This window comes from Athene cunicularia (assembly GCF_003259725.1).
Source record: "Athene cunicularia isolate RWA chromosome 6 unlocalized genomic scaffold, athCun1 chr6_part2, whole genome shotgun sequence".
NCBI lineage: Eukaryota > Metazoa > Chordata > Aves > Strigiformes > Strigidae > Athene > Athene cunicularia.
This window is the reverse complement of record NW_020799106.1, coordinates 9,857,289-9,880,788: the sequence shown is the minus strand read 5'-3', so window position 1 is coordinate 9,880,788 and position 23,500 is coordinate 9,857,289. Positions and strand designations below refer to the sequence as shown.

At 39.1% G+C, this 23,500-nt stretch overlaps 1 protein-coding gene across 12 annotated transcripts in view; it reads right to left on the bottom strand.

Annotated features, from left to right (window-relative positions):
- Positions 1-569: 569 nt before the first annotated feature.
- Positions 570-23,500, bottom strand: part of PCDH15 (protocadherin related 15) — a 457,138-nt gene continuing 434,207 nt past the window's right edge. For 4 of the 12 annotated variants that reach the window (XM_026851785.1, XM_026851784.1, XM_026851786.1 and 1 more), the window contains 7 exons: positions 23,098-23,208; positions 12,044-12,065; positions 10,451-10,489; positions 9,165-9,238; positions 8,198-8,330; positions 5,843-7,432; positions 2,847-2,952 (listed from right to left, as the gene is read on the bottom strand). In XM_026851785.1, the coding sequence (XP_026707586.1) occupies positions 5,855-7,432; positions 8,198-8,330; positions 9,165-9,238; positions 10,451-10,489; positions 12,044-12,065; positions 23,098-23,208 (1,957 nt within the window). In that variant the 3' untranslated portion in view covers positions 2,847-2,952; positions 5,843-5,854. Of the gene's footprint in view, positions 2,953-5,842; positions 7,433-8,197; positions 8,331-9,164; positions 9,239-10,450; positions 10,490-12,043; positions 12,066-15,749; positions 18,022-21,056; positions 21,067-23,097; positions 23,209-23,500 lie in introns of those variants that run through there. The other 8 variants (XM_026851792.1, XM_026851796.1, XM_026851788.1 and 5 more) reach the window with 6 other exon arrangements.

Here is a 23,500-nt window from a genome sequence, read left to right as displayed (position 1 = left end):
CTCATGGGAAAAGTTCTGAGTAGTTGGACAGCACAAAGGAGACTGTAGTCACAGGTCTTGCCTTTGATAAGCATGAACAGCACTACTGACCACCAGTGCTAGGCCTGGCAATCCTTCACAGAGCCACACCTAAAGCTGGTGTAACTGAGTCTCTGGAAAAAAAAAAAATTCTTTTTCCCCTAAGAAAGCTGGGAACAGCTGGAGAAAACATTTCTCTAAAAAGCATATGACCTTATCAAAGCATTTAGTAAGAACTGGACTGCTGACAGATCTTGCAACAAAACTGATGTAGTGAAATAATAACAGTATCTTGAACAGGGTTAAATATAACATTTTACTAGTTATTTCAAAGAATAGTTGTGGGTTTTTAGTTTCATCATTTTTATCTATATGTTCAGACTCAAGCTAAACTCCAAACAGCTATTTTTTTTGTTAGGTACCAAGTGCAAATATGCCAAGGTAAAAGAGTTAGGAGAAAGAAGTACCCGGTCTTTTTTTTTTTTTCTTTTTTCTTTTTTCTTTTTCTTTTTTCTTTTTTCTTTTTTCTTTTTTCTTTTTTTTCCTCCTTATGTGGTAGGCTACATTGCATTTCTCATGCCTAAAAACAAGCACCATCTCTCCAAATATTTGGTTGGAATCCTCAGCTTGTAAAGGAGGTATTTGACAGAAATGTCACATTTACATCGGCATAACATGCGAACAGCTTCCAAAGACAGACGCAAAGAGGAATCTGTGGAGGAGAACCTGTGCAAGGGGAAAACAAACACAACCACAGTAGCAGAAGTCCATTTACTGCCAGGGCAGAACCAACAGCCATCATCACCCAGAACTGGTGAAACTTCAGCTATAACAATAGGGGAAGAATGATGATGCCAATCGTTTCCTTATTCATCGCACACATTTATCTGTTGCCTCTTCCTATCTTTCAACAGGTATCTATATTGTTCTCACAACTAGTTTGATCTTATCTGGAAAAAAGTTTGCACAATACAACAGAACACTTTTCTCATATGAATAGATATCTTCTTTTTTTCTTTCCGCTCTCACATTGGAGAAAAATACTTTGCTCTGTATTGCTCCTGTCTTTTAGGCATTGGTGAGTATGAACAGTGGCATTTCTCAGCTCATTCATTATTCAAGTTGTAACACAACACACTCACTCCTTTGAGGTACAATTATAAGCAAGGGTCAAAATTTATGTAGTGTATTTTACAAGTAATGCTTACTTAAAGTTTTGGAAACAATTCTGTGTGTGTGTTCTGACACCCTTTGCCCTTCACAGACCCATTTATGCATATTAGCCTCGTAAAATATTCACTTTTTATCCTCTTCATCGTGATCCATTTGTCTTTTCAGCAGGTTTATGTTGAACACTATTGGAGTGGAATGGTGATTGTACCATTTAACCCAACAGTTAGCTGGGCTTGAAAATGTATCCATCCCCTTCCTATTAATTACTCTTTAATGCCTATTTCTATCACACAGACTCGTGTATCATCCTGGTTTATTTCAGAGAAATATAGCCATAGGATGACAATTACTGACGGAGCATAAAACCCAGAGCTAAAGACCGTATAAAGAAGAAAACAGAACTGATGTGGGAAGAGATGAAAAGATGAAAAATTGTCTAGCGAAGAAAATTGGAATGAGCTAATTTACAAAAGAAAATGAACAAACCACGGCCAGGTAACTCTGAATAAGATTAATTGCTACACATCTCCTTCCTCTTTGTAATTTTTATCTTATTTAATCTTCTATTCCACTTTTCTGTGTAACACTGCTATACTCTTATAGATGCCGATTCCAGTCTTAAATAAGTTTGTTAGCTGGGTGCTGAGCTAGATCCTCTGTTTGTATAACCTGGGTATATCGCTATCAACTTTGGTATTGTTACTCAAATTTAAGCCAGCCGAGGATTTGCTCCATTGACTTTCATGGATTTATTTTTAATTTATTACTCTGAGTTCAGAATCAAGAGTTCTGGATATAAATCTTGAACATAAATAGACAATTTCCAAATCTAAACAGTATAGCCACAAGTACCATACAGAAAAACAAGCTAGGCATGTATAGAACTGTCTGAAAAGTTAACCAAATGTTGTTGTGCATTTATTAGTAGTTTACTGTTTATTAAACAATAAATCAAGATCAAAAAAACCCTAATTAATTTAAATGAAGTATTGTTTAGTGAAATGGGAGCCTGTCAAAATAGTTGTTGGGGAGGACAATTAATTGGTACAAATGTGAGTGCAAATTTTGTTTTTAAACTTTTAAAGCGTGTCGTTTGTAGTATACAACGTATGTGCACAATACAAATTTCATACATTTTCCGTAGTGACAATAAAAAGCGCAGTTTATTATAAACTGAAGTAAAAATTAAAATAAAAAAAAATAAAATCACAGTTTTGTCATTGGTATGTGAAGGTTGTTCCAAGGGCCCATCCAGAGCTCCTCTTCATCTGACTGCGTGTGTTCACTGTGCGACTCCAAGGGCTCTTTGACATCCTCGTTATCAACAACCGATGCTTGCTCTTCTGTGCTTTTCATTTTGGAGCCCCCTGGCTTTGTTACTATATTTTCAGCCCCTATAGTAGAGGAAGCAAATGAGACACTGCAAGGTCTTGTGTTCATTTTATCACTAGAAGATGGTCCCTTTGACAACGTGTTCAGTGGGACATTCTCCTCATGTGTCACTGCAAGCTTGTCCAGTTTCTTGAATTGTTTCCCCAGCCTCACTGGAGATGTGACTTTTAAATTATTACCAAGGCAAACGCGACGGGTTCTGACAACAGAGCCATTCTGTGCAATGTAGATGTTACCGTTGATGTTGTTCTGAATATTTGGGTTATTGAGACGATGCCTCTGGCTGGAATCAGGAGCGCTGTCTTCTCCAGTGGAGCTGGTCTCATATTCTGGGTCAACTATCAACTTGATCCTTTTCTTTCTGGCCCACTGTTTGACAATAAATAGAAATGTTGTTAAATCTCAGTACTATTTCTTACACTTTCCTGACCTTTTTCTATCTGTTATTTATCTTATGTTTTATCTAGACACTCATACGAATTCTCATTAACTTGGTCTTTTGTCCCCTTCCTCTTAGGATGTACACAGATATTTCTCAATAGGGGCACATGGTTGTGGCCATGATAAATTTTAGTTCATGAACTGCATAATGTGAGTCAGATAGTACATAAAAACTGTCATGTTTTTCTTCAGGTTTGGAAAATAGTGAGAAATTTGGGTTGGTGGTGGGTTTTTTTGCTAAAGATACATTCTGCTGTGCTCCTGTTAAGTTGAAGTGTACCATCTTTGGACAATTTTGAGCATGGAGACACTACTTTCTGAAAGAAAACTTCTGTAAATCATGATATTGGTAAGCCAGTCATATTTTGACAAAGCGATGTCTCTGTCTTACAAAGAGAGGTGAAAACCTACTGGATTAATAACCCCTTCTTACAGAAACTGGAAGGCACTGATGATGAACCCACATGTAAATGAAACTACTGTACTAATGGGCAAGTGCTAGGAAGTCCTTAGAAGTTTTCTTCCAGAGTATTACTAAATTGTAAATTCAGTGCGGAAACGGCATAGCTCAGGTCTGGTTTACATGCATAACACGTCAAGCAGGAAAGATCTCAGGACCCACATAAGTGAAATTCTCAGGCACAACGTTGGCAAAATTGACTGGTTAAAAAAACCCAGCTTGATCTAAGGGTTTGTGCCAGTTCCAATCTAGTGGAATCAATGGAGATGCTTTGCTATTACATGGGAGATGGTGGAGAAATGCGACTTCAGATTCTATATAATTTCTGGTTTTGAAGAGTTAATGCAAACAACTTCCATGTTGCTGTGACTTTGTACTAATAGTGATTACAGAAAACCCGTTATTTATTTTAATTTATAATTGATCTTTTTAAAATAAATGCCTCATTGCAGTACACTGAAACAAGGTACTATCATTTTTGAATTAATAATGCAAACACTGTTATTTCACTAAAGTAGCAGATACCATCAGAGTTATCTCCCACTGCAGTACATACACATGCACACAAGAAAAAACAGCTTTTAGAAAAAGAAAATCATGCAAGGTATAAACAGGTGGTGATTACTCTTAAGCTTTTGAGAAGTTACACTTTGTATGAATTATTTAGATGCCTATATTCTTTTGTTCCTGATAAAGACATACAATTTTCTTCACACAGATATACTCAGATGGATGAAAAGACTGAGTGGTTTAAAAGGCATTAGAACTTGGTGTGCAGCTACAACTTTGTGCTATATGGGAATACAAAAAAAAGTAAGTGATCATAAATCTAGCTCACATTTCAACTGGAATTAAAGACTGTAGTTGCAAAGTTAGTATCATGCTTTGCAACACCAAATTGTCCTGACAGGGTAACTCCACGGAAGGCTCAAGTATCTTAAAAATTCAAACATTTTTCTCTCCCCGTTGAACAGAGACTTCCTGGCAGAGCTTTGGTGCATACAGCAGAACTTGTACTAGCTCTCAAGAGCTCACTCACAAGACTAACCCAATACTGGCCCAAAGCTTTAATTTTATTTATGCTTCCTATGGATTATCGATAAATCTGGTGGTTGAGAAACCGCTCTGTGGCTTTTGATACAAGGTAAATAAAGTACGGATAGTTTGTGTATATACAGAGCTTGCAGACTCTGTGTGTTGGCAGCATGGACAAGAGCTCTGTGAGGAGGTACATCACGCAGAACTTGCTTCTTACATGAAAACACAAAGTCCACTTGTGCTGTCAATAACAGAAGTCTCTCCTACTCCACCACACTCACTCTGAGCAGAACTGTGCTAAGGAAAGTGTTACAAGATTTCTCTACTGAATGACACCAGATATTAGAGGTTATTGAATTTTAAAAGGCAGATATCAAAATATAGAACATAGGTGATGGTTACTTTCAGTAATACTTTGCTGTTACGCATCTCAAACTTTTAAACAGATGTTTAAAAAAAATTAAAATCACTGTATTGTTAGCTGGGAATGGCAGAAGCTGGAAAATGTAATCCATTTCCTTTGCTGACCAAGCTCACTTTGTACACCTGCCTCTGCATTCCTGTCTTGTACATCACTGGTACCTGAAACCTGAATCCCATGATCAGAAAACAGTTTAATCCCAGCTCGCTCTACTAGTAATACTGTTTTGGGAGTGTTGCTCTGCTGCAATTTCAGTTGTCCTCCCTGCAAACAGGGCTAATGTTTATAACAGAGAACTCATTTGAAGGTTAGCAAATGTTGTACAGTAGGGAAACATAAGGTGAAACCATGTATGACTTCTAAGTCTTTTCATCCTTATCAGCATTCCTGATCTTCACTGAATTTCATGTTTTGCCCCCTTTCCTTCCTGCAGTGTTCCATTTTGTGGTAGACATAACCTGCATGAACATAGGGCCCTTAATAGGTTTGCCATCAGGTTCATCAAGCTATCCGTCACAGCTCATGAAAAGTGCATTGTTGCTTTGCTTCACAACGTACACAGTGCAGAAAGGATTAAACTTAAGAATCGACACAATGCCTCTTTTACTACATTATTGAAATTAGCAGTGAAAAGAAGTATTCCTTCCTGCCATTGCTCAGTGAAAATTAATCTTTCTATGTCCACCACTAAGTATACCTGAATAGTCTCTCAGAGGAATTATATTAGTTTGGTTTTCTACAGTTCTATCCTTAAGACAGCATATAGGGTTCAAATGCTGAAGCAATAAGCTTCGACATTTTCTTTTTGGCTCTCTCCAGTCAAGAGTGTAATGCTTAGGAAAGACCACACAGAGGGCACAGCAAACAAGATCACTCCTTACTGCAAAACATCCACCTACTGTCACTCCTTTTTAAAAGGATGTAGAATCACCAGCAGTCTCTGACTCCGTCATGGCAGTATCCAGAGTCTCATCTGACTGAGACTGACCATTTTCTCGGGATGTCTTTTTTCTTATTTTCTTTCTTTTCGTGTTGGTGTCAGAACTTTGATTCTCAGTATCAGGGGAAGTAGCAGTTTTACCAGAAGCAGCACTAGCTGCGCTTTTTGTCCCCTTGGTACCTTTGGAAGTAACACTGATTTCACTTTCTAGGCAGGAAGATTCGTTCTTATTGATAGTTTCCTCCCTGTCACTAGCATCTGTATCAACCTCTTCTGCGCTTTCATCGATGCTATCCTCACCATTATTAGCTGATTTTCCTTTCCTGTCTTTTCCAGCAGCAGCAGTTTTTGCATTGGCAGATGTTTCAGAAACTACCTTATTTGAGTTATCTGCTGTCTCATCAGGGCTTGCGCTGGCTTGTTCCACATCCACTTGTTCATCTTCTTCTGACACCTCTTCTATCGTGTCTTCTATTTCAAGGCTGGCAGAGGAAGTTTTGCTCTTATAGGTGGACCCTGAAGTTCTCCTGTAGCTCGTGTCCCTGTCACTACCTGATGCAGTAGAGCTAATACTTGATTTCTGGCTGGATCGCCTCGCTCTGCCACGAGAACTACCTCCCCCACTTTTTGTACTGGACCTTTCAGTGCTTCTTCTACTGCTGGACTCACTACTCCCTGATTTGCTGTATGAACTTCGTGTAGATGAGCTATGTGACAGGCTACCATCTTCATCACTGTCAGAGTCTTCTTCATCGTCATCCTCTTCAGATGAGTCCTCCTCTGATTCACTGCTAGAGCTGGATCCAGAGTCGTCATCAGAATCCCCCAAATCTTCATCTGAGTCCACAGTACTTTCAGTAGCTTCATCTTGGTCCAGAGTTACTTTCAAGTAGTCTTTATCTTCTGACTCCGAACCAGAGCTACTACTCTTCACGGATGATTCATCTGAAGCATATTTTCTTCTCTTCTTTTTCTTCTTCTCATAATCACTATCCTCGTGCTCACTCTCTGCTGTGATACTTATTGAAACTCCTGATTTTGTTTCATCTCGTTCATATTCTTCCTCTCCTTTTTCTCCTGCATGCACTAAATCTTTGCTAATAGGCTCCTGAAATTTTCTGGAGACACTAATGCGTTTTAAGACATGATTTAGTTTTCTCATCGAAGGTCTGTCATCTGTTGATTTCTGGAAGTAACTTCCCCTGATAACCATGCTTTTCTCACCGTCCGCTTGGCGAGCTGACATCAATTTGGCATAACTGGAATCTTTCCTACCGCCTTTCACTTTCTGCAGAATCATCGGGAATATCTTTGCTTTCTTCCATGGAGAACGAGCAGACTCAGTTCTTCCTACTGGTTTGTGAGCACTGACTGCTACGCGACTTAAATGCATCACTGCTTTTAGTTTCCTTTTCCCCTGGCTGGTCCTATAAGTTCTTCCAGAAACATGTCTTAGATCCATCCCACCACCTAAAGGTCTACCTTCTATTTGAGCCCCTGCTCTCTGGCTTATACCACTGCTTGAAGGACCTCTGCCTTGACTCATCCCCTGCAAATTATGAAAATGGAACTTGATTACAATTTGAAGATAGCTATTGTGAAAGCTCGTACCCTAAAATAAGTCAGCAGGAACAAATGCAACAATTTTTCCCAGTATCAGCATTAACTTACCTGTTTTAGAATAGCTTTTTACCAAAGTTATAGGTAAAGTTTTGCTTCTAGAATAGGCTGCAAGTGCACAACTACCTTACTCTGCAACAGGGAAAAACACTGGCTCAGAAATGTTATCTCTGCTCAGCTAATTAAAACCCATGTGATGGATTAAGAATCTAGTACTTCTGAGAATTAGATTTTTTAAAAAAGGAACATTTACATCAACTTTTTTCTTGCTGCCAATGACATTTTAGAATTTCTTTACATCCAGTTATGAACTTTACACTAAATGAGTGTAGATGACTTCTTTTCTCAATGGAAAATCACCAGTTATAGGCTGAGTGTTAGTAATATCCCATCTGGTTAATAATATAAAATAGAATTACCTAAGGCTATTGGATTTTAATTTGAACTAGAAATCTACATTGAGATAGACGTGGATATTGAAAGAAACTTGGCAATTCCTTTTTCTTTCTAGAAAGAATCTCTGACCCACACTTTACCAGTCATCAGAAAGGTAAACAATGATTAGCATCAGAATGGCTCCTTATTTGGTCTATACAGAACACAATATCCTAATCAATTACAAAACACATCTGACAAAGCTTAATGGTTCTTCATCTTGTTGCAGAGACAGAATCATCACACCAGAGACGCTTACCTCTTCTGCTGTCGGCCCATGCGGACTATAGTAGTAGCCACCATCACTCTCCACCACGACTTCCCCATACTCATCGTACATCCCTGAAGGAGACAGCAAGCGGCGACGGCTCCCATACTGAGGCAGTTCGTACCTGCCAAAAACACCAGCATCTTTTCATATCGTGCACCAATGTGTTCACGTGTCTTTCCACACAGCAACAAATGCACTCACTCACATCCAAAAAGGACAATAATTCCTTCACTCTCTTTTCTTTCTACCTTTGAGAAGATTATTATTCTTTTTTCCTCAGTGGTAACACAAAACCTCTTCCTATTGCAACTGGCCACGTGCCCGTTACAACTGGAGGGCGACCTGAATTGTGAGGTCTCTGGGATCAGTCAAGAATCCCCAAAGTGCAATGACCTTTCCAAGTACCTGATTTTTGGGGTGATCTTTTTTATTATTAGGGAATGAAAGAGCAGGTTCCCTGGCATCAATTCTAAAGAGTCCCTGCAAGCTTGTAGGAACAGCAATAATCCCTGAAGTGCTTGCAGTCAGATGGGCATTGTCAGAACAAAGCAGCAGGATGTTTTTCTAGGTAAATATGAAAAGCCAGATGCTGCCTGGGAGCTGTGAGCAGAAAGTATCAGTCACTGAACGCGGGCTGGTGAGCCACAAAAGGGGAGGAGATGATGGAAATTAATTTCCAAGACAGCAGAAATATGCAAATAAAAAAGTGAATATAAAACCAGCATGATAGATGGGGTATACACCCTGCAAGTGTAATAATTAGATTCCTAAAGAAGCAGGAACACCCCCTTAACTTTTAAAAAGCATTTTGTTGTCAGCGCACACCTTCATGGACACAAAGATTAAAGTAATCCTGAAGTGAAGGTAAATCTCCAGATTAGATGTTGTAATAGTAAACATCACCAACCTGACAAGGCAGCGTTTTCAGAAATATATATGAAAAATGAAAATGTACCCATGCTCATAACTGTAGTAATCCTGCCCATAGTATTCCTGCCCTGGATCAATTCCAGATTCCATACTTAACTCCTGTCAAAAAAGAAACACTGATTGAATGCAAACAGTTATACACAGTAAAGACTGATGAAAAAGGCAGAAAGAACAGTACCTTAAAGTACAAACAAGCGAAATAAAAAATGATAATAATTTGATGGACATTGACATCTGTCGAGAACCATACTGAGAAGCCAGCAGGAGCTTTAAATGACCCCTTCCCTGGTGTATTCCCTGGGAGCAACTGTTCTAAGTCAGCTAAATGCAGATGCTGTGCTGGTGTGGGACACTTGCACTTACCCTGTCCAAAAACCTCATTCAGTAAACCGGACTTACAAATATACTGTGCCTCTCCCAAAGGAAGAAGCTGTGTTGAAAGATTAGGGCTACTTTACTTGTGCTTTTTGTCAGGTCTCTTTTTTTAAATGTTTTCTCAACCATCAGTAATCATGAGCAGCATTCGATTAAGCTAAGTACTTTATCCTACAGAAGTTTCAGTGTGTCCTTAAGCTCCTTCCAGACCCCGGTATTAGGCTGCTCTGTGGAACAGCTCTGAACTGCAGAGCACCAAGAGCTTGGGTTTTGGCAAGGGATGGCATGTCTTCTCTCTCTCACAGCTTCCTAGAGGTTTTTCTCCCGTCCAATGAATTTAAAGTTGTGTCAGAGCATCTCATTGTAATTACTTATGTAACGACTGCAGAAACGATCACCATTCTTACCACAAAAATACCATCGATAGCAATGTCTCGCAAAAGCTACATTTGCTCTATTGCTTATTCTGGAAATGGCATTGGGTCTAAAAGATTTGACATTGAAATTACTGGGTTTATAACCCAGAGCACTGCACAGCCTTTCACTTTTCTTTACCTTGGCAGGCCAACGCTTACTTCATCTCTAGGTACAATAATTACTCATCAGTTGACTGACATCTGAAAAAACAGATTGCGGTTGGACAGCGAGGAAATTATTCTGTCTGAGAGTCTGGACATGAAACCAGGGAAGTGTTCAGTCTGTGTGATGAAGTCCATGGGAGCAACTAAAAGATGCTTAAGTGGAAAACACCAAGATGAAGTAAATTTAAAGTATTAAATTAAAACAACATAAATGGGGTAACATTGTTGGGACTTTCCTTTTCATCTAAAAGAGTTCAGGGAAAAATGTTACCTAAGACAGACAAGTTTTTATTAGGAAATTATGTAAAAGCCATTAAAAATTATTGAATAATTAAGAAATGAAAAATAGCAGTACCTCTGGTCTGAGAAGAGAAGGTCTCAGCAACTGCTGTTGCTACAAAAGAAAATTAGAACGGAGTTAATTAGGCAGCAAAAATTAAAGTGCAGGTCATTTGTGTTTGAGTTAAGACTGGAAAGATATCCTAAAAACAGAGGTCCTTGAGAGCATTTTGTATGGAAGTCACCTGGATATTTCCATACGCAGTGCGAAGTAGAACCCTGATAACCACCTAATGTTGTAAAATCACTGTACAGTCTACTATTTCTTTGGCCTAAAACAGAATCAAATTCCCAGTCTATGTGGTGATTCTCTAAATTATTTAACTCAAGAACTTTTGTCAGACCCCAAGAGAACTGTTGTGTGGTGTATGCTGAAGACAGCAGGGAGACAATGGCAGACAAAAAATTATCCACAACAGGTAGAAAGCAAATCTATTGGAATTAGCGGTAAAGTCTGGGATTCAGCTATTAAAAACCCGAATTGGTATGATTTATTCTCCAAGATTCTACTGCAATATCACTTTAATTCTCTATATTTATATACCTCTGTGGCTTTTAACTACCTCACAACCACAAATATTCTTTAATTTCCAATACCAGTATGACAATGAAGGATTATCTCTCTTGTTTTCTCTACAGCTTATGTGTGATTTCATTCTGTGTGCAGCATCCAGTGAGAAAAGCATGCTGACATGAGGGAGGCTGCTTGGAGAGGGCCAACAGGATGACATGGCTCCTCCCAGGTGTCTCACAGCCAAACGTGGGTCATTTCTGGTAGTTATGTTGTTAATTACTCTGTAGCTCCAGTTTTCTGCAAATGACAGACCGATGCTCATCACTTGCTGTCCATAATTTAGGATCAGATTTACTCAGGAAAATCAGTTCCACTGTCCCCACACTGTTCCCAAGACTTGGTGGTGCTATTTCAGCCAAGCTGCACAGTCAAAATGAAACCCTGAGAAATGGGCGAGTTCTGTATCTGAATTAAGAGACACAAATCAGTTCTGCAAAGGGAAGAAAAATCACAGCAGAACAACAGAGAGTTTGTCATTTGTAAACCACTACTGAGTAAGGAGCAGGAGGCTCCAGACACACACCTTAAGATTAGGAAAAACCGATCCAGCTCTCAGTAAGGATCAGTCTTTATGACAGAAATGCATTTTGGAGAACTTTCCCATTATCACATGAGTTTGTTCAGATTTCTGAAGAAAACTCTCAGTGTTATTCATTGCCGGAGGAAAAGATGCTGCAAGAACAACTGAGTCCGCTGCTTTGCCAAGAAGCTCTGTTTAGTCCCGTACCCGGCCCCTGACAGCAGGCAGCAGCAGGTGATTGTGCGTGCCATAAGAAAACACACCAAGCACCGAGGGAATTCCCTGGGAAGCTTTTTTTGGCAGTTTTTCAAGGAGCAGACTCCTTGCCTGGAGGTTACGTCTGTGCCATGCTGGTTGCTAGCCCCCTGTGAACCTATGCCTTGTGAACTTTTTGAGTCACTTTATAATTCTGGCTTCTGAAACACCCAATAGCAATGACTTTCACAACATAGGCTGTATGGGTAAAATATGCTGATTTAATTAATATTTAAATCATAATTGGGGAACAGCCTTACCTCTTGCTGTGCATATCCTCGCCTAGGAGTCAGAAAAAGAAAAAAAGATTAGTATACTTCTGTGGGACTATTTAAAGATGCAAATTGCCATTCTTTCTGGGGAGAGGTGAAAAGATAATGTAATTAGAAATATTACTAGCAAGAAAAGAAATACATATCTACAATACAAAATATGTTTTTCTTTAGATTTGCTCTGGATGTACGAATCATTGCATGAGAAAGGCTACTGGATCTTTGGGATCTTTTCTTGCTTTAGTTTGCGAATGAATGAGAAGGAAGTCCCCAGTCCCCAAACGCCAGAGAGCCAGTGCACCCAGTGGGACTTGGCAAAGAGAAAGGGGGTGAATGCTGTGTTTGGCTTTCCTTGCGTTTCCCTAAGAGACGTCCTGCCCAGTTCAGCACCTCTGCGCTCTCGGAGACCTACAGAGAGCAGCTACAAAGAGACTCTGTTATTTCTGCTTATGGTTCTGCGTCTGCTTAAGCAGTGAAACAGTTTCTCTTCTACTTACGGACTTCCAGTACCCACTCAAGACTTGCTAAAAATTGGCCTGGAGCTTTGATTACTAATTTCTTGTAACAACATTATTATTAAAATTAAATATTTCCTAACATTTTTCTCAGCAGGGGGGAGTTAAATTATTTTTGCTATATATGATTATTCTGCCACAGGCTTTGTGCTTTTCATCTTACTGGAAATTTTTTTTTGTTGTTTTAATTCATCTTGGAGCCATTCATATGCATGACAAATGCACCTATGTCTACCACAAGTTCTCTATTTTCACATTTTGTGCCAGAAATTTAAAATAATTTAGACAAAACTAGGGAACAGCATTTAGGTCTTAGCATTATTATTAAGGATAAACCTTGATTTTTTTTTTTTTTTAAGAAAAAAAGGGTAAATGCTCAAAATTATCTTGATCTTAAGTCAGTACACATACATCAGCCTAGGAAAAGTCTTTAATTACACCCAAGTAAATAATAAAGAAAAAGTAGAAGTCCTTTTAATTCTTTAATATCACCATCTATAAAATTTTCCATTAATATTCAGCACATGGAATTGATTATCAGCATTAAATTAATGCTGTTTCCCATATAATATAAAACTAACGAACAACTGAAATGAAGATTTATCATCAAAAGATGATCTGTGACTTTTCAAAGCCCACTTGAGGAATACTGTATTTAATTTCCATATCGCCTACAACAATCTTCAGATAAAGAGGATAAGTAAGCCTATTACTTTTAATTCCTCTCAAATAGTCACTATATTGCAGATTAAAAGCATAAGTAATTCTAATTAAATTTGGAATTCAACTTTCTTCAAAATAACACCACACTGTGCTTTTTATGCTGATACTTATAGTTTGCTGTGGCTATGATTAGAAGAAAAAAAAAAAGCCCCCAAAAGACAAAAAATACCCATTCACTCAATACAGCACAAGGATCTAGTCTGTCAAAACAACATAATGTGTTTCCAGGAAGGAATTAAAGCTCTCCGGAGAGGGAGGAATTGCTTCTGGATAAACATTATCAGCCAGACTTCACTGTGGTCAGTCAGAGAGAAATCTTCAATGCAAAATAGAAAGCAAGGACATAGTGCCTATGATGATGGTAGGATAATGTGACATCTGGGATACACTGCTGGTACTTAACGTGGAAGATAAAACAAGAATGAACTTACATGTACAAAATGCGCCAACCTTTCACAGGTCTGTATTGCTGACATAGGTTAAAGGAACTGTGATTTGCCTAAAGCAACAGTTTTCCCAATTACTGGCATCCCAACAGGCTTTTGCTATTTAATCTGTTTTCATCTTAAAAACAAAAGCATCATAAACCTCAAATACTACAGATACTATTCAGAGGTGGCAACTGTTTATCAGTTTGTCCTGACTCTTAAAATGGAGGTTTCCTGCAGTTCATAACCGGAACTGTGGAGAGAGACTCTAGAAGGGAGATGAGTAAGGATACGCTACTGCTTGATTTCACTTTGTGAACGCGTTTGTAAAGAAACTCTCTCCACTGACGCAACCTCTGCTCCTGCTCAGAACTCAGCCCAGTCAAGCAGCTGATGAAAAGGATGAGAGGTATATCCAGGGTTGCATCTGACCCTAATTAACCAAATCAGACAACCTGAAGAAGAGTCAATAAGCTTATATATGCTCAACTTCTTATCCATTCCTATATGGGTTATAATAATTTGTCATGCTCTAGAACCGCAGCATCCAGACATCTCAGTGGGACAGAACTTCCCTAGGTTAACTTAAAATAACATGCTACGGGTACAGTTTCATCTCTGGTCTAATAGCATGATTTCTTTAACAAAGGCTATTCAAAAAAACAGCAGGAGAAAAAAGGTTGCATTAATTCCAGACAAAATGAAACTAGGTTTTGTTAAACTTTCCAACTTAATAAAGGTTTCCAGAATGGAAAGTAGGTGTTCCTCATTGGTGAAGAGCTGATTACCATGACCCCCACAGACTATTCTGAGACTGATGAAATGAAATATTTAAAAAGGAGCTCCTGTGTGATTGTCCGTTCTTTCTGCTTGAGGAATGCCACAAATAGTTGTAGCCAAATAAAAGCTTTGGAGTTTATGCTGTGAATTACTGAACACCTGCAGCTTTGCTGTGTGACACTAGACACTGCAAAATTAGGTCACATTCATCTAATATTTCACTAGTGATGTAATGAACTTCACAAAAGCATCTATTATGTGTCTACAAGCTCTAAAGTGGGATTTGATTAAATTCAAATCTCTGTCTTAGGGTCGATCCACTCTGACCATGCTCAGCATAGTAGTTTCTTGTGCACGTCTCTGCAGACTTTCCTCTGTCCCACTGTCTCCACACCTGGCCCAGGGCTGATGCAGAGAAGCAAGTAAACACGTAAGCCATCTTCCAACTCTGGCTCTTAAACCTTAAAACTTTCTCTAATAGCTGCTGAACTTTGACAATTTGCTGCTGGTGCTGCAGTTGTGCCAACTCTTGGAGAATTTATCATCATTGGCAGGTATCCTACATGTGTGCATCTCGTAAATTATACAGATTCTGTTACAGCAAAAGTGCTATGGTCGATAATCACTCTCCTCACACACTTAGTTACTATATGTGTCTTGGAACTACAGTCTAGCTCAACGAGAGTTTTAAGTAAAGAAAAATTCTAATGTATCAGCAAATCTTGTGTGATGGTGTTCATGGAGTTTGGCTCTGGGACAAAGAAAGAGAAACTCCCTTCAGCAGTTTCTGACAGAATCATCCATACATGTCCTAATTGCAGATTTAAAATAAAAGAGAAAAAAGAAAAAGCCAAGCACCATGGAAATGCTGAGTATCTCTAGACAGTCTGATAAATAAATAATTACCTTTTTGCTCAGAATTACATTTGATACAGAACTGAAGTTTTAGTTTTTCTTCATTATGTAATATCCTCCTTTCCCAATATGGTTTTAAAAATTGTCATAGTAAACACAAATATGTTGAATTTTGGTAAAACACTAAAAGGAAACTTGCAAGCTCAACCAAACTAACATTCATTTAAATGCCAAACCTGCTTTTACTTACCATTTTTTTTCAAAGGACAAACAAATTTACTATAATTGACATATTAATGTAAAGGTCTCACTTGGACGACTGTGAGCAAAAAAGCCAGTAAGTAAATCCATATTACATGGATTTTTACAAGTAATTGAAAAATCTTCACTTGGTGATACTAATCAGAGTGACTTTATTACAATTCAAGATAAGTGAGATGTTTCAGCTGTAAAGCTCATGGCAAACTAGCATGAAAGTTAAGAGAGACACCAACAACATGCACATGCAAAATAAAAACCGAACAAATGCCTTGTACATTAAAGAAATTTACAAAATAAAAACTTTTAACATGCAGGTACAATATAAAAAATGCAATGGAAGGCAGAACATAGGTAACAGGAGGAAAGACGGCTGTTTTTTACTGACAGATCAAGACAAACCCGTTTTGACTTGAGATGCAAACGTGGGCTGAAAGCAAGCATGCCAGTGTAGCAGAGCACGGCATCATCTCCCACCGCTTCACCACAATACCTCTGGCTCACTATTGCCGAGCCTGCTTACTACCATTACTTGCTTTCTTTGACATCTGATATTTGACAATAAGATTCCTCCCAGGTGATACATTTTATGGGCAAAGCAAGAGGTTCCAATTACAGCTGCAGAAAAATTGCTCTGCTTATTGCTATTACCTACAGTGAAGGCTGCTTAACATAAAGCAGTATCAAGCCCTCTGCTGTCTATGACCAATCCTTGGGTAAAAATGGGCAGTTTTCCCCAAGAATTTTTGGTAAACAGACTAAGAACCAGCATCATAGAACAGTAAGATGTAGTTCTGAGAAAACAACTTGCAGAATTATTATACATCACAGATTTCCGAGTGAACAGGAAAGACAATGTCTCTCAATTTAGGATCAGGACTGCATAAGCAGTGACACACAGTAGAGAAAGGGAAAAAGTCTGAATTTCTAGAGTCTGAGGCAGATACCATGTGCTGCATTTGAGTCACCTCACTCAAAATGTTACATGCAGAAAACATCCAACTGTAAATATTACAGTGCTGTCGACTGAGATGGAAAGCGTTTCTCAAGCTCCTCCACAACACAGCTCAAGTTGCCGTTCTGCTGGTTGTGCTCAGCCACAGCTTCTGAAGTTGGCAGCTCTGGCGTTGCAACCGGTTTGAGCTTAGAAACATGCTTGGGCAGAACGTGGTTTTTGTCTATTTGGCTGTACATGTTGGCCACAGACCTTTCGATCGCGGCTAAATTCTGAATGTTTTTAAGAATACCTTTGAGCTCCCTACGGGGAGGAGTCTCTGGCACTGTGGCCGGTGGCGGTACAGCTGGCTGTTTGGCAGGGGATTTTGAATGCTTGGCAGGAGAGAGGTGCTGGGTGATAAGAGGAGATGAAGAAGAAGAAAGACAAACTGTGGGCAGGGGCGGAGGATTTGGTGGCAACAGAGGAGGGCATGGAAGTGGTGGTGGAGGTGGAGGTGGCAGGAGTGGAGGAGGGGGTGGGGGAATTTTAGGTGGATCTGGAATGTTTTCTATAACTTCTTTGGTCTGAGGAGCTAGAAAACTTTGGCAATCTGTATTCTTTATCCTAAAAGACGGAGGAGTTGGTTTGTGAGTTGGAGGAGGAGAAAGTTCTTCAGGATAGTCGTGGTGAGTGATGATTACAGAGGGGACCGCAGAGGCCTCTGGTTCAACTACTTCAGCACAAGGTGTTTGAGAGGACAGAGGAGAGCGAAGGCAAGGAGAAGCAACAGCAATTTTAGAAGACTGCTCTAGCGTGTTCTCTCCTTCTTGGAAACAGATGCTGTGTGCTGGCGATCGGATGGATTTCACATCAGGAGATTTCACTTGCTTCATTTCCTGCAAAGCCTGCTGCTCAAACTGTCTTGCCTTCTCTTTTACAGTTAACCTGGGGCCACTTATTGTTTCCAACAGTGGGCTGCTAGTATCAACACTGCTACGCTGATTTTCAGTTCCTTCAATCTCTGCTTTGAGTCTCTGCTGTTGCCACTGAATAGAGTCCGTGATAATGGTCCTACTTGGAGAACCAGGCGTGTGTCTCTTAGCAATGTGAGCTGGTACCGTCCACGCACGGTGACTGCCTCCCAAAGAGGCATCTCTCAAGACTAGTCCTGATGGAGAAAGAGTGTCTAGAGTATCGTTTCTTTTCCGTAGAAACCCAGAAGCAGCAGGACTTTGAGTGACACTTTCCACATATAATGGGTTTTGAGTAGTTAATGGGTTCTCGTCAGATAAAAAAGTAATGTTACTTGAAGATTTGGGGAGATTATTGTTCAATGATCCATTGATATTAGATTGCTTGTGAGCCTCAATAGCACGGGAAGCAAAGCTGCTTATAACTCTCTGACGGTCTCCTTCTTCTAAGACTGACTTTTTTCCCCTGCTTTGTTGGAAATGGTAGAGAAGAAAAAGACTTGAAAGAAAAGAAGATAATCACATGTGAGGAAACATGCATGGACATAGACACATATGAGAGAGAAAAGAAGAACTTATGATATGAATCAGAGCCATTAAATTACTTCTAGCAAACTACGACTATCCAACAGAAAGACCACATTTACTAGACTACTGGGCAAGACATTTACTTGTACATCTTCTTTAAGGGAGAAGGACTTGAGGAGGAAGAAAAATTAAAACAAGTTTTCAGCTACTTAGCAAGTTCAAAAATAAGTTTATCTCTTCTTAAAACCCGCCCTTTGGATTTCAAAAGTATCAGTCAATGTTGTACCCTATCTCTACAGTGACCAAAAACGTCAAAACATCAATGCTATGTAGTTATGTGATACAATTTCTCTGTGAGATAATATGGACTCACGGTGTGCATAGTGTGTGCATGTGTAACTGTGTTTACATCATTCAAATGGCAGTGGCACTGTGCCGTACTGTGCACAGCCAACATAGAATATTCACAGGGATTTTTACATTAAACCTATTCCATAATAACTGTGCATCAAACCTCTGCTATTCTACAGAATATGCTGTTCTGTGTATGATTAGGCAGCCTTTAAGTGTACCTGCATTGCCTTTCAAGGACTGGACATAGGTCACACACAAAATTAGAGCTGTGGTTCAAGCCAGCTGTGAGCTCCAGGAGGAGTCAGGGGTGGACCCGGGCACCCCTGAAGCGCAGACCTGTAGAGTCTCTGTGAGGAAGCCAGTGGGAGCTGAAGCCAGTCAGTGAGATGCATGTCAGACTCAGACCCTTCTCCTCACACTGATTCTTAAAGAAGTTGGGCATTGTTCCTTGTATTTATGCTACACATCTTGACTCAGAAGTATCAATACATGTATGAATTTCATCTCTGTACCACATTAAACAAAATGAAAAATCCCTGCAGCTGGATTACACTGAATGCCTACACCAAAAGCAGGAGGTCTCACATTCTTCTGGAATTCATCGAGCACCCCTAGTGCCTTGTTAACCTGCCTTCCTCAAAGATTTTTAATACCACAAAATTCTGACCAGATTTTAAGATAAACAGTATTTCAAAATCAATATCCCCAGACTGCCTACTAGAAAAATGTGCCCTTAGAGCCTTATTTTAAATAATGATCCCCTGAGGCTGAAAATAAATTCATTTCTCCCCCAACCTGTGACAAATTTAAGATATCGGCCAATGTCAGAGAGCACTAAAAACAAACCCCCTATCCTTTCAAAGAGAAGATCACCCTCATCAGCAACAAGATCGAATCAAAATGCGTTTCCATTGCTGTCAAGTACAATTTTTTTTGTAACTAAACAGACTTGCTGTCTAGCATGGGGATGCAAAGAAAAAAAAACAAACCCCAAACAAAAAAAGAGGTCTTAAAAAGAACACTACTCTAAAAAGCTCTCTGAAATATTAAATATATCTGTAAGACATCTGTGAGAACATGATGGCCTAAGGGAACATTATGGTAGAAATGGGGTATAAAGACTAAATTCCAATTCTGTACAACTCCCAGCTTCACTGCTTCTGCTTAATGCTGGTACTCCGCACTTTGAATGCCATACTTCAAACCTTGTTTTCTGCAGTTAAGCAACTGCAGCTGAAGTATAGCACGAGTAGCAATGACATCTACACACACAAATCAAAACACCATCTTTAGTGACTAGAGCTGTCCAACATTTTCACAAAACCTTCTGTGCTAAAATTTCTAAGTCACGTCTCTACCAAAATTTGAGTAATATTCTTTAGAATTTAGATTAAAAAGGGTGAGGCTTTATTAATAAAATGGATGCTGGAAGATGAAGTTTTAAACCTCTTGGTCAGATTGTTCTGTCTTTTCTGGTGCTCTTTTTTCATATGTCAGAAAATATTACCAAATCTAAGTCAATGGAAATTTAACCTCTGATGGTTAAATATACCCTAGCAAAACTGGAAAATAAATTAAAATAACTAGATACTGAATAGGAGTTAATTAAGAGCCGTTAAATCTCTCTTCTAGGTTATTTAATATGTAAAAGTTCCCTGAAGGTCTGTATTTAGTAATGAAACACATTTTCTGCTTAAATTTTGCTTCTTGTTTTGACTGGAAGATTATCCACACAGAGAAACTACAGCTTCCTAATGGCCGGAGGGACCTGAGAGGACCGATGAGAAGAATCACTGCACAGAGCACAGGGATCACTCTCCATTTGTGGAAAACACCCAGGAAAGGAAGGGTTATACCAGTGAATAAACCCTCCCCATGCACTACAGTTCTCTGACAACTAGTATGCCTAAGGCTTGCCTTTGGGCAGAATATAATGCTATGAAAAACAATTGACTTCACAATAATACACTAATTCTTTATTCTACAGCAACATACTTTGAGGTTGGTCAAGCACCCTCAATCTATTTAGAGGTGAGAGAAAGAAATGATTCTGAACTTGAAGGAAACCCTCCAGTAGAAGGCTCATGCAAGATGACATAACCTTTATGCTACTGGGACAGATTATTTCGAAAGCTTCTGAGATCCGTCTTCACTTTGCATGACACGTCTCAAGGATGAGGTTATCCTGCAATCTTTTTCTGTTAATGTATAGGTATTTTAATCAATGAGAAACATCAGCTCACCAGTTTGAAGCACATTTCTCCAAACTCAAAAAGCGTGCCTGCCTTGCAAGGAATTGTAGACAGCAGAAAAAAAAGATTTTGCTTGGATCGTAGGCCCACAAACTGAAAGCAAGCCTCTGTGCATGCACTCACCGTTGCTTTGGGTTGCGTTTTTTTTAAGGTAGTATGACTATTTGGCTTTAGAAATAATACCATTCAAGTTCAGCAATCATACTTCATCTCTACTTCCAAGAAAAGGATAAAGAAGCATAGAAGTATTGAAACTTCACAGTAAATGTCTTTCCTGTACTTGATCAATGGACAAATAAAATATGAGTTTCATATTGTAAGGTTTAATGGGAATTACTGAAAGGAAAATTAACTAGTGTTCCTACTAGCTACAAATATTAAGACAATGAAATGAGCTTACTTACTGATGCCTATGTATCCAAAGACAGAGAAAAATGAAAATTATGAGACAAGGCAGATTTAAAACTAAAGAGCTTAGTTCCATTTCATTTGCTATAAACACCAAAATAAGAAAACAAGACACAAGGCAGCACTGCAAATGAAAGAGTCCTGTCTTAGGACAAGTAAAGACAGTAAAAATGTCACTAAAATTCATGATAAATGTTAATAAATGGCATTTTCCAAATAATAATTTCCTAAGGTACACCAGTGCCTTGAAATCAAGTATCTGACAAGAAAAAAAGAAATAATTTGTAAATATTTTAATGGAGCACGCTATTTTCTTTAAAATCCTAAGGATTTTGCATTATCTTTAAGGATTTTTACTAGTTCATGTTTAATCGGTTCCTTAGAATTATAGCTATGAGTATATCTTATCTGTATGCAAAGACATCTGAGAGAAAATATTCCAAATATGGAATAATTTTGGGTGCAATATAATCTATTTTTAGTCAAAATAATCATAAATCTAAGCCTCAAAGTCAATACTGCAAATCTATACATTTGTACCTATATGCTGCAATACAAAAACATTAGAAAAAAATCTTTGCAGGTAAAAATCCAGCACCATGAGGCTTGTTCTGTGTTTAGCATAAAGTATTCATCAGTGCAAAACGCAGATTCATCCATTGGGATGTCCAGTTCCCACAGATAAACAGCTTCACATCACTGCCAGTAAAATTAGAAGTGAATCATTAATTTCAGCAGAAGTTTAGTTAAGTGCAAAGGAAATGGCAATTCTATCCAGCAGGGCACCTCACTGTAGGTGTAAGTGTACAGATGTGATCCCATGTGGTTCACAAGCAAAAGTGCTCACATTCAAAAGCGTGACTATATGGTGCTGTCAAACATATGTCGTTCCTGCCTTCCTGCCCAAGCAGTAGCACTTCACAAAGACAAAAGTCATGGGAGGAAATTCAGCACTTAGGAGAAGCTATTCTTCCTTCAGGCATAGCTCCTCCATTTACCCAGAAAAGCTCAAGTTCTGGAATTATTTCAAACGCAGAGACCACACTCAGACAGCTAGCACTTCAAGCAGCAGTGATACGCTCTGTCATGCCTCCTTAACATTTTATAAACTCGGTCTGGAAAATTTCAACTTTCTGAGCAAAACAAATAATGATTGAAAACAGAGCAAAGTTGCTCTAAATCATCAGCAACACCCGACGCTCTCTCTCTACCTGCCTCCAAACACATTAATGCTATTCTCCTCAGCTTTACTTGGCTTTAAAATACAAACATAGGTGAGTGTGGCAAGCTTATCAACAACCCCCCCAGCAGGGTACAAATATTAATTGGCTGTTCTCCGCTGCAATATTTTCATACTGAGGGTTAAATTGTTGCTGGAGTCCATAAACTTCAGATTCACAGAAGCGTGAAAAGGTAGGCATCTTTGCAATATTATTATTTTATGAGCATGTAATAGGTAAAAGATATATTCATTTAACTGCCTGTGGTTTCTCTGTTTTGGTAGCTCCTTTGTCTTTAATTTCAATATTCAAACACTTTCAAATTTAGAACAAAACCCCCTACTTCATCCAATAGATTATTTCTCACTAAAGCAAACGGGGAATTTGCAGCAGCAATTTCACTGGAAGTGTTGAGTCAACAGCTCTGAAAAATGTGTCATGGAGACCTGGATTTGTGAAGGGACTAAAGGAGCCCAGTCCTGGCTCACCCCGGTAGCAATGGCCTGCTGGTAGGCTCTTGCTCTAGAAAACAAAACCACCTGGGTATATCCTACTTTTTACCATCTTAAAACCTGTTAAAGTTCCCCCCATGCACTATAAGACACCCCCATTAGCAGGATAAATTGTTTTATCTCCCCTTACAGAACCCTCCTATATATTTTCTGGATGTTTGAGAACCCCTAGGAGCTGGGGACAGACCCCTTCATGAAGAAAAACCTTTTGGACACAGACGGCATGAAGCGATATCCCTGGGAAGTGACTCATGGCTTTGGTCGCTAACAATTATATTGATGTATCACAAGGATTACTTACATGGTGCTGTCACCCAGCTCTTCATAGAGGTTATTGGCAGCAGCGGTTGCTGGTTTGCCTGCTGGTAAAGCCATCTGGATTCTCGCAGTCTTTGCACATTCAGCCTGTCGCCTTTGGTAAGCCACGTAGGGAAGGAGAAATACTCATTAGAAACACTCTAACATAAGACGAGAGGCAAAATTTTCTAAGTTTTTTTTTTCCTGTAGTTTTCAAAACATCCCTGAGTTTTGTCTTCTTCAAAGAAAAGTAATAACATGATAATCTTTTCCTGGCTTTTTCAGCTCTCTGGTTTCTGTTCTCTCTTGGTGAAACCCTGGGCAGAAAGCTCCTGACCAGCAGAACGCCACTGACACAGCAGGTATTTCCCAGGAAATAACATATGTGCTAGCTCTGACACTGCTCT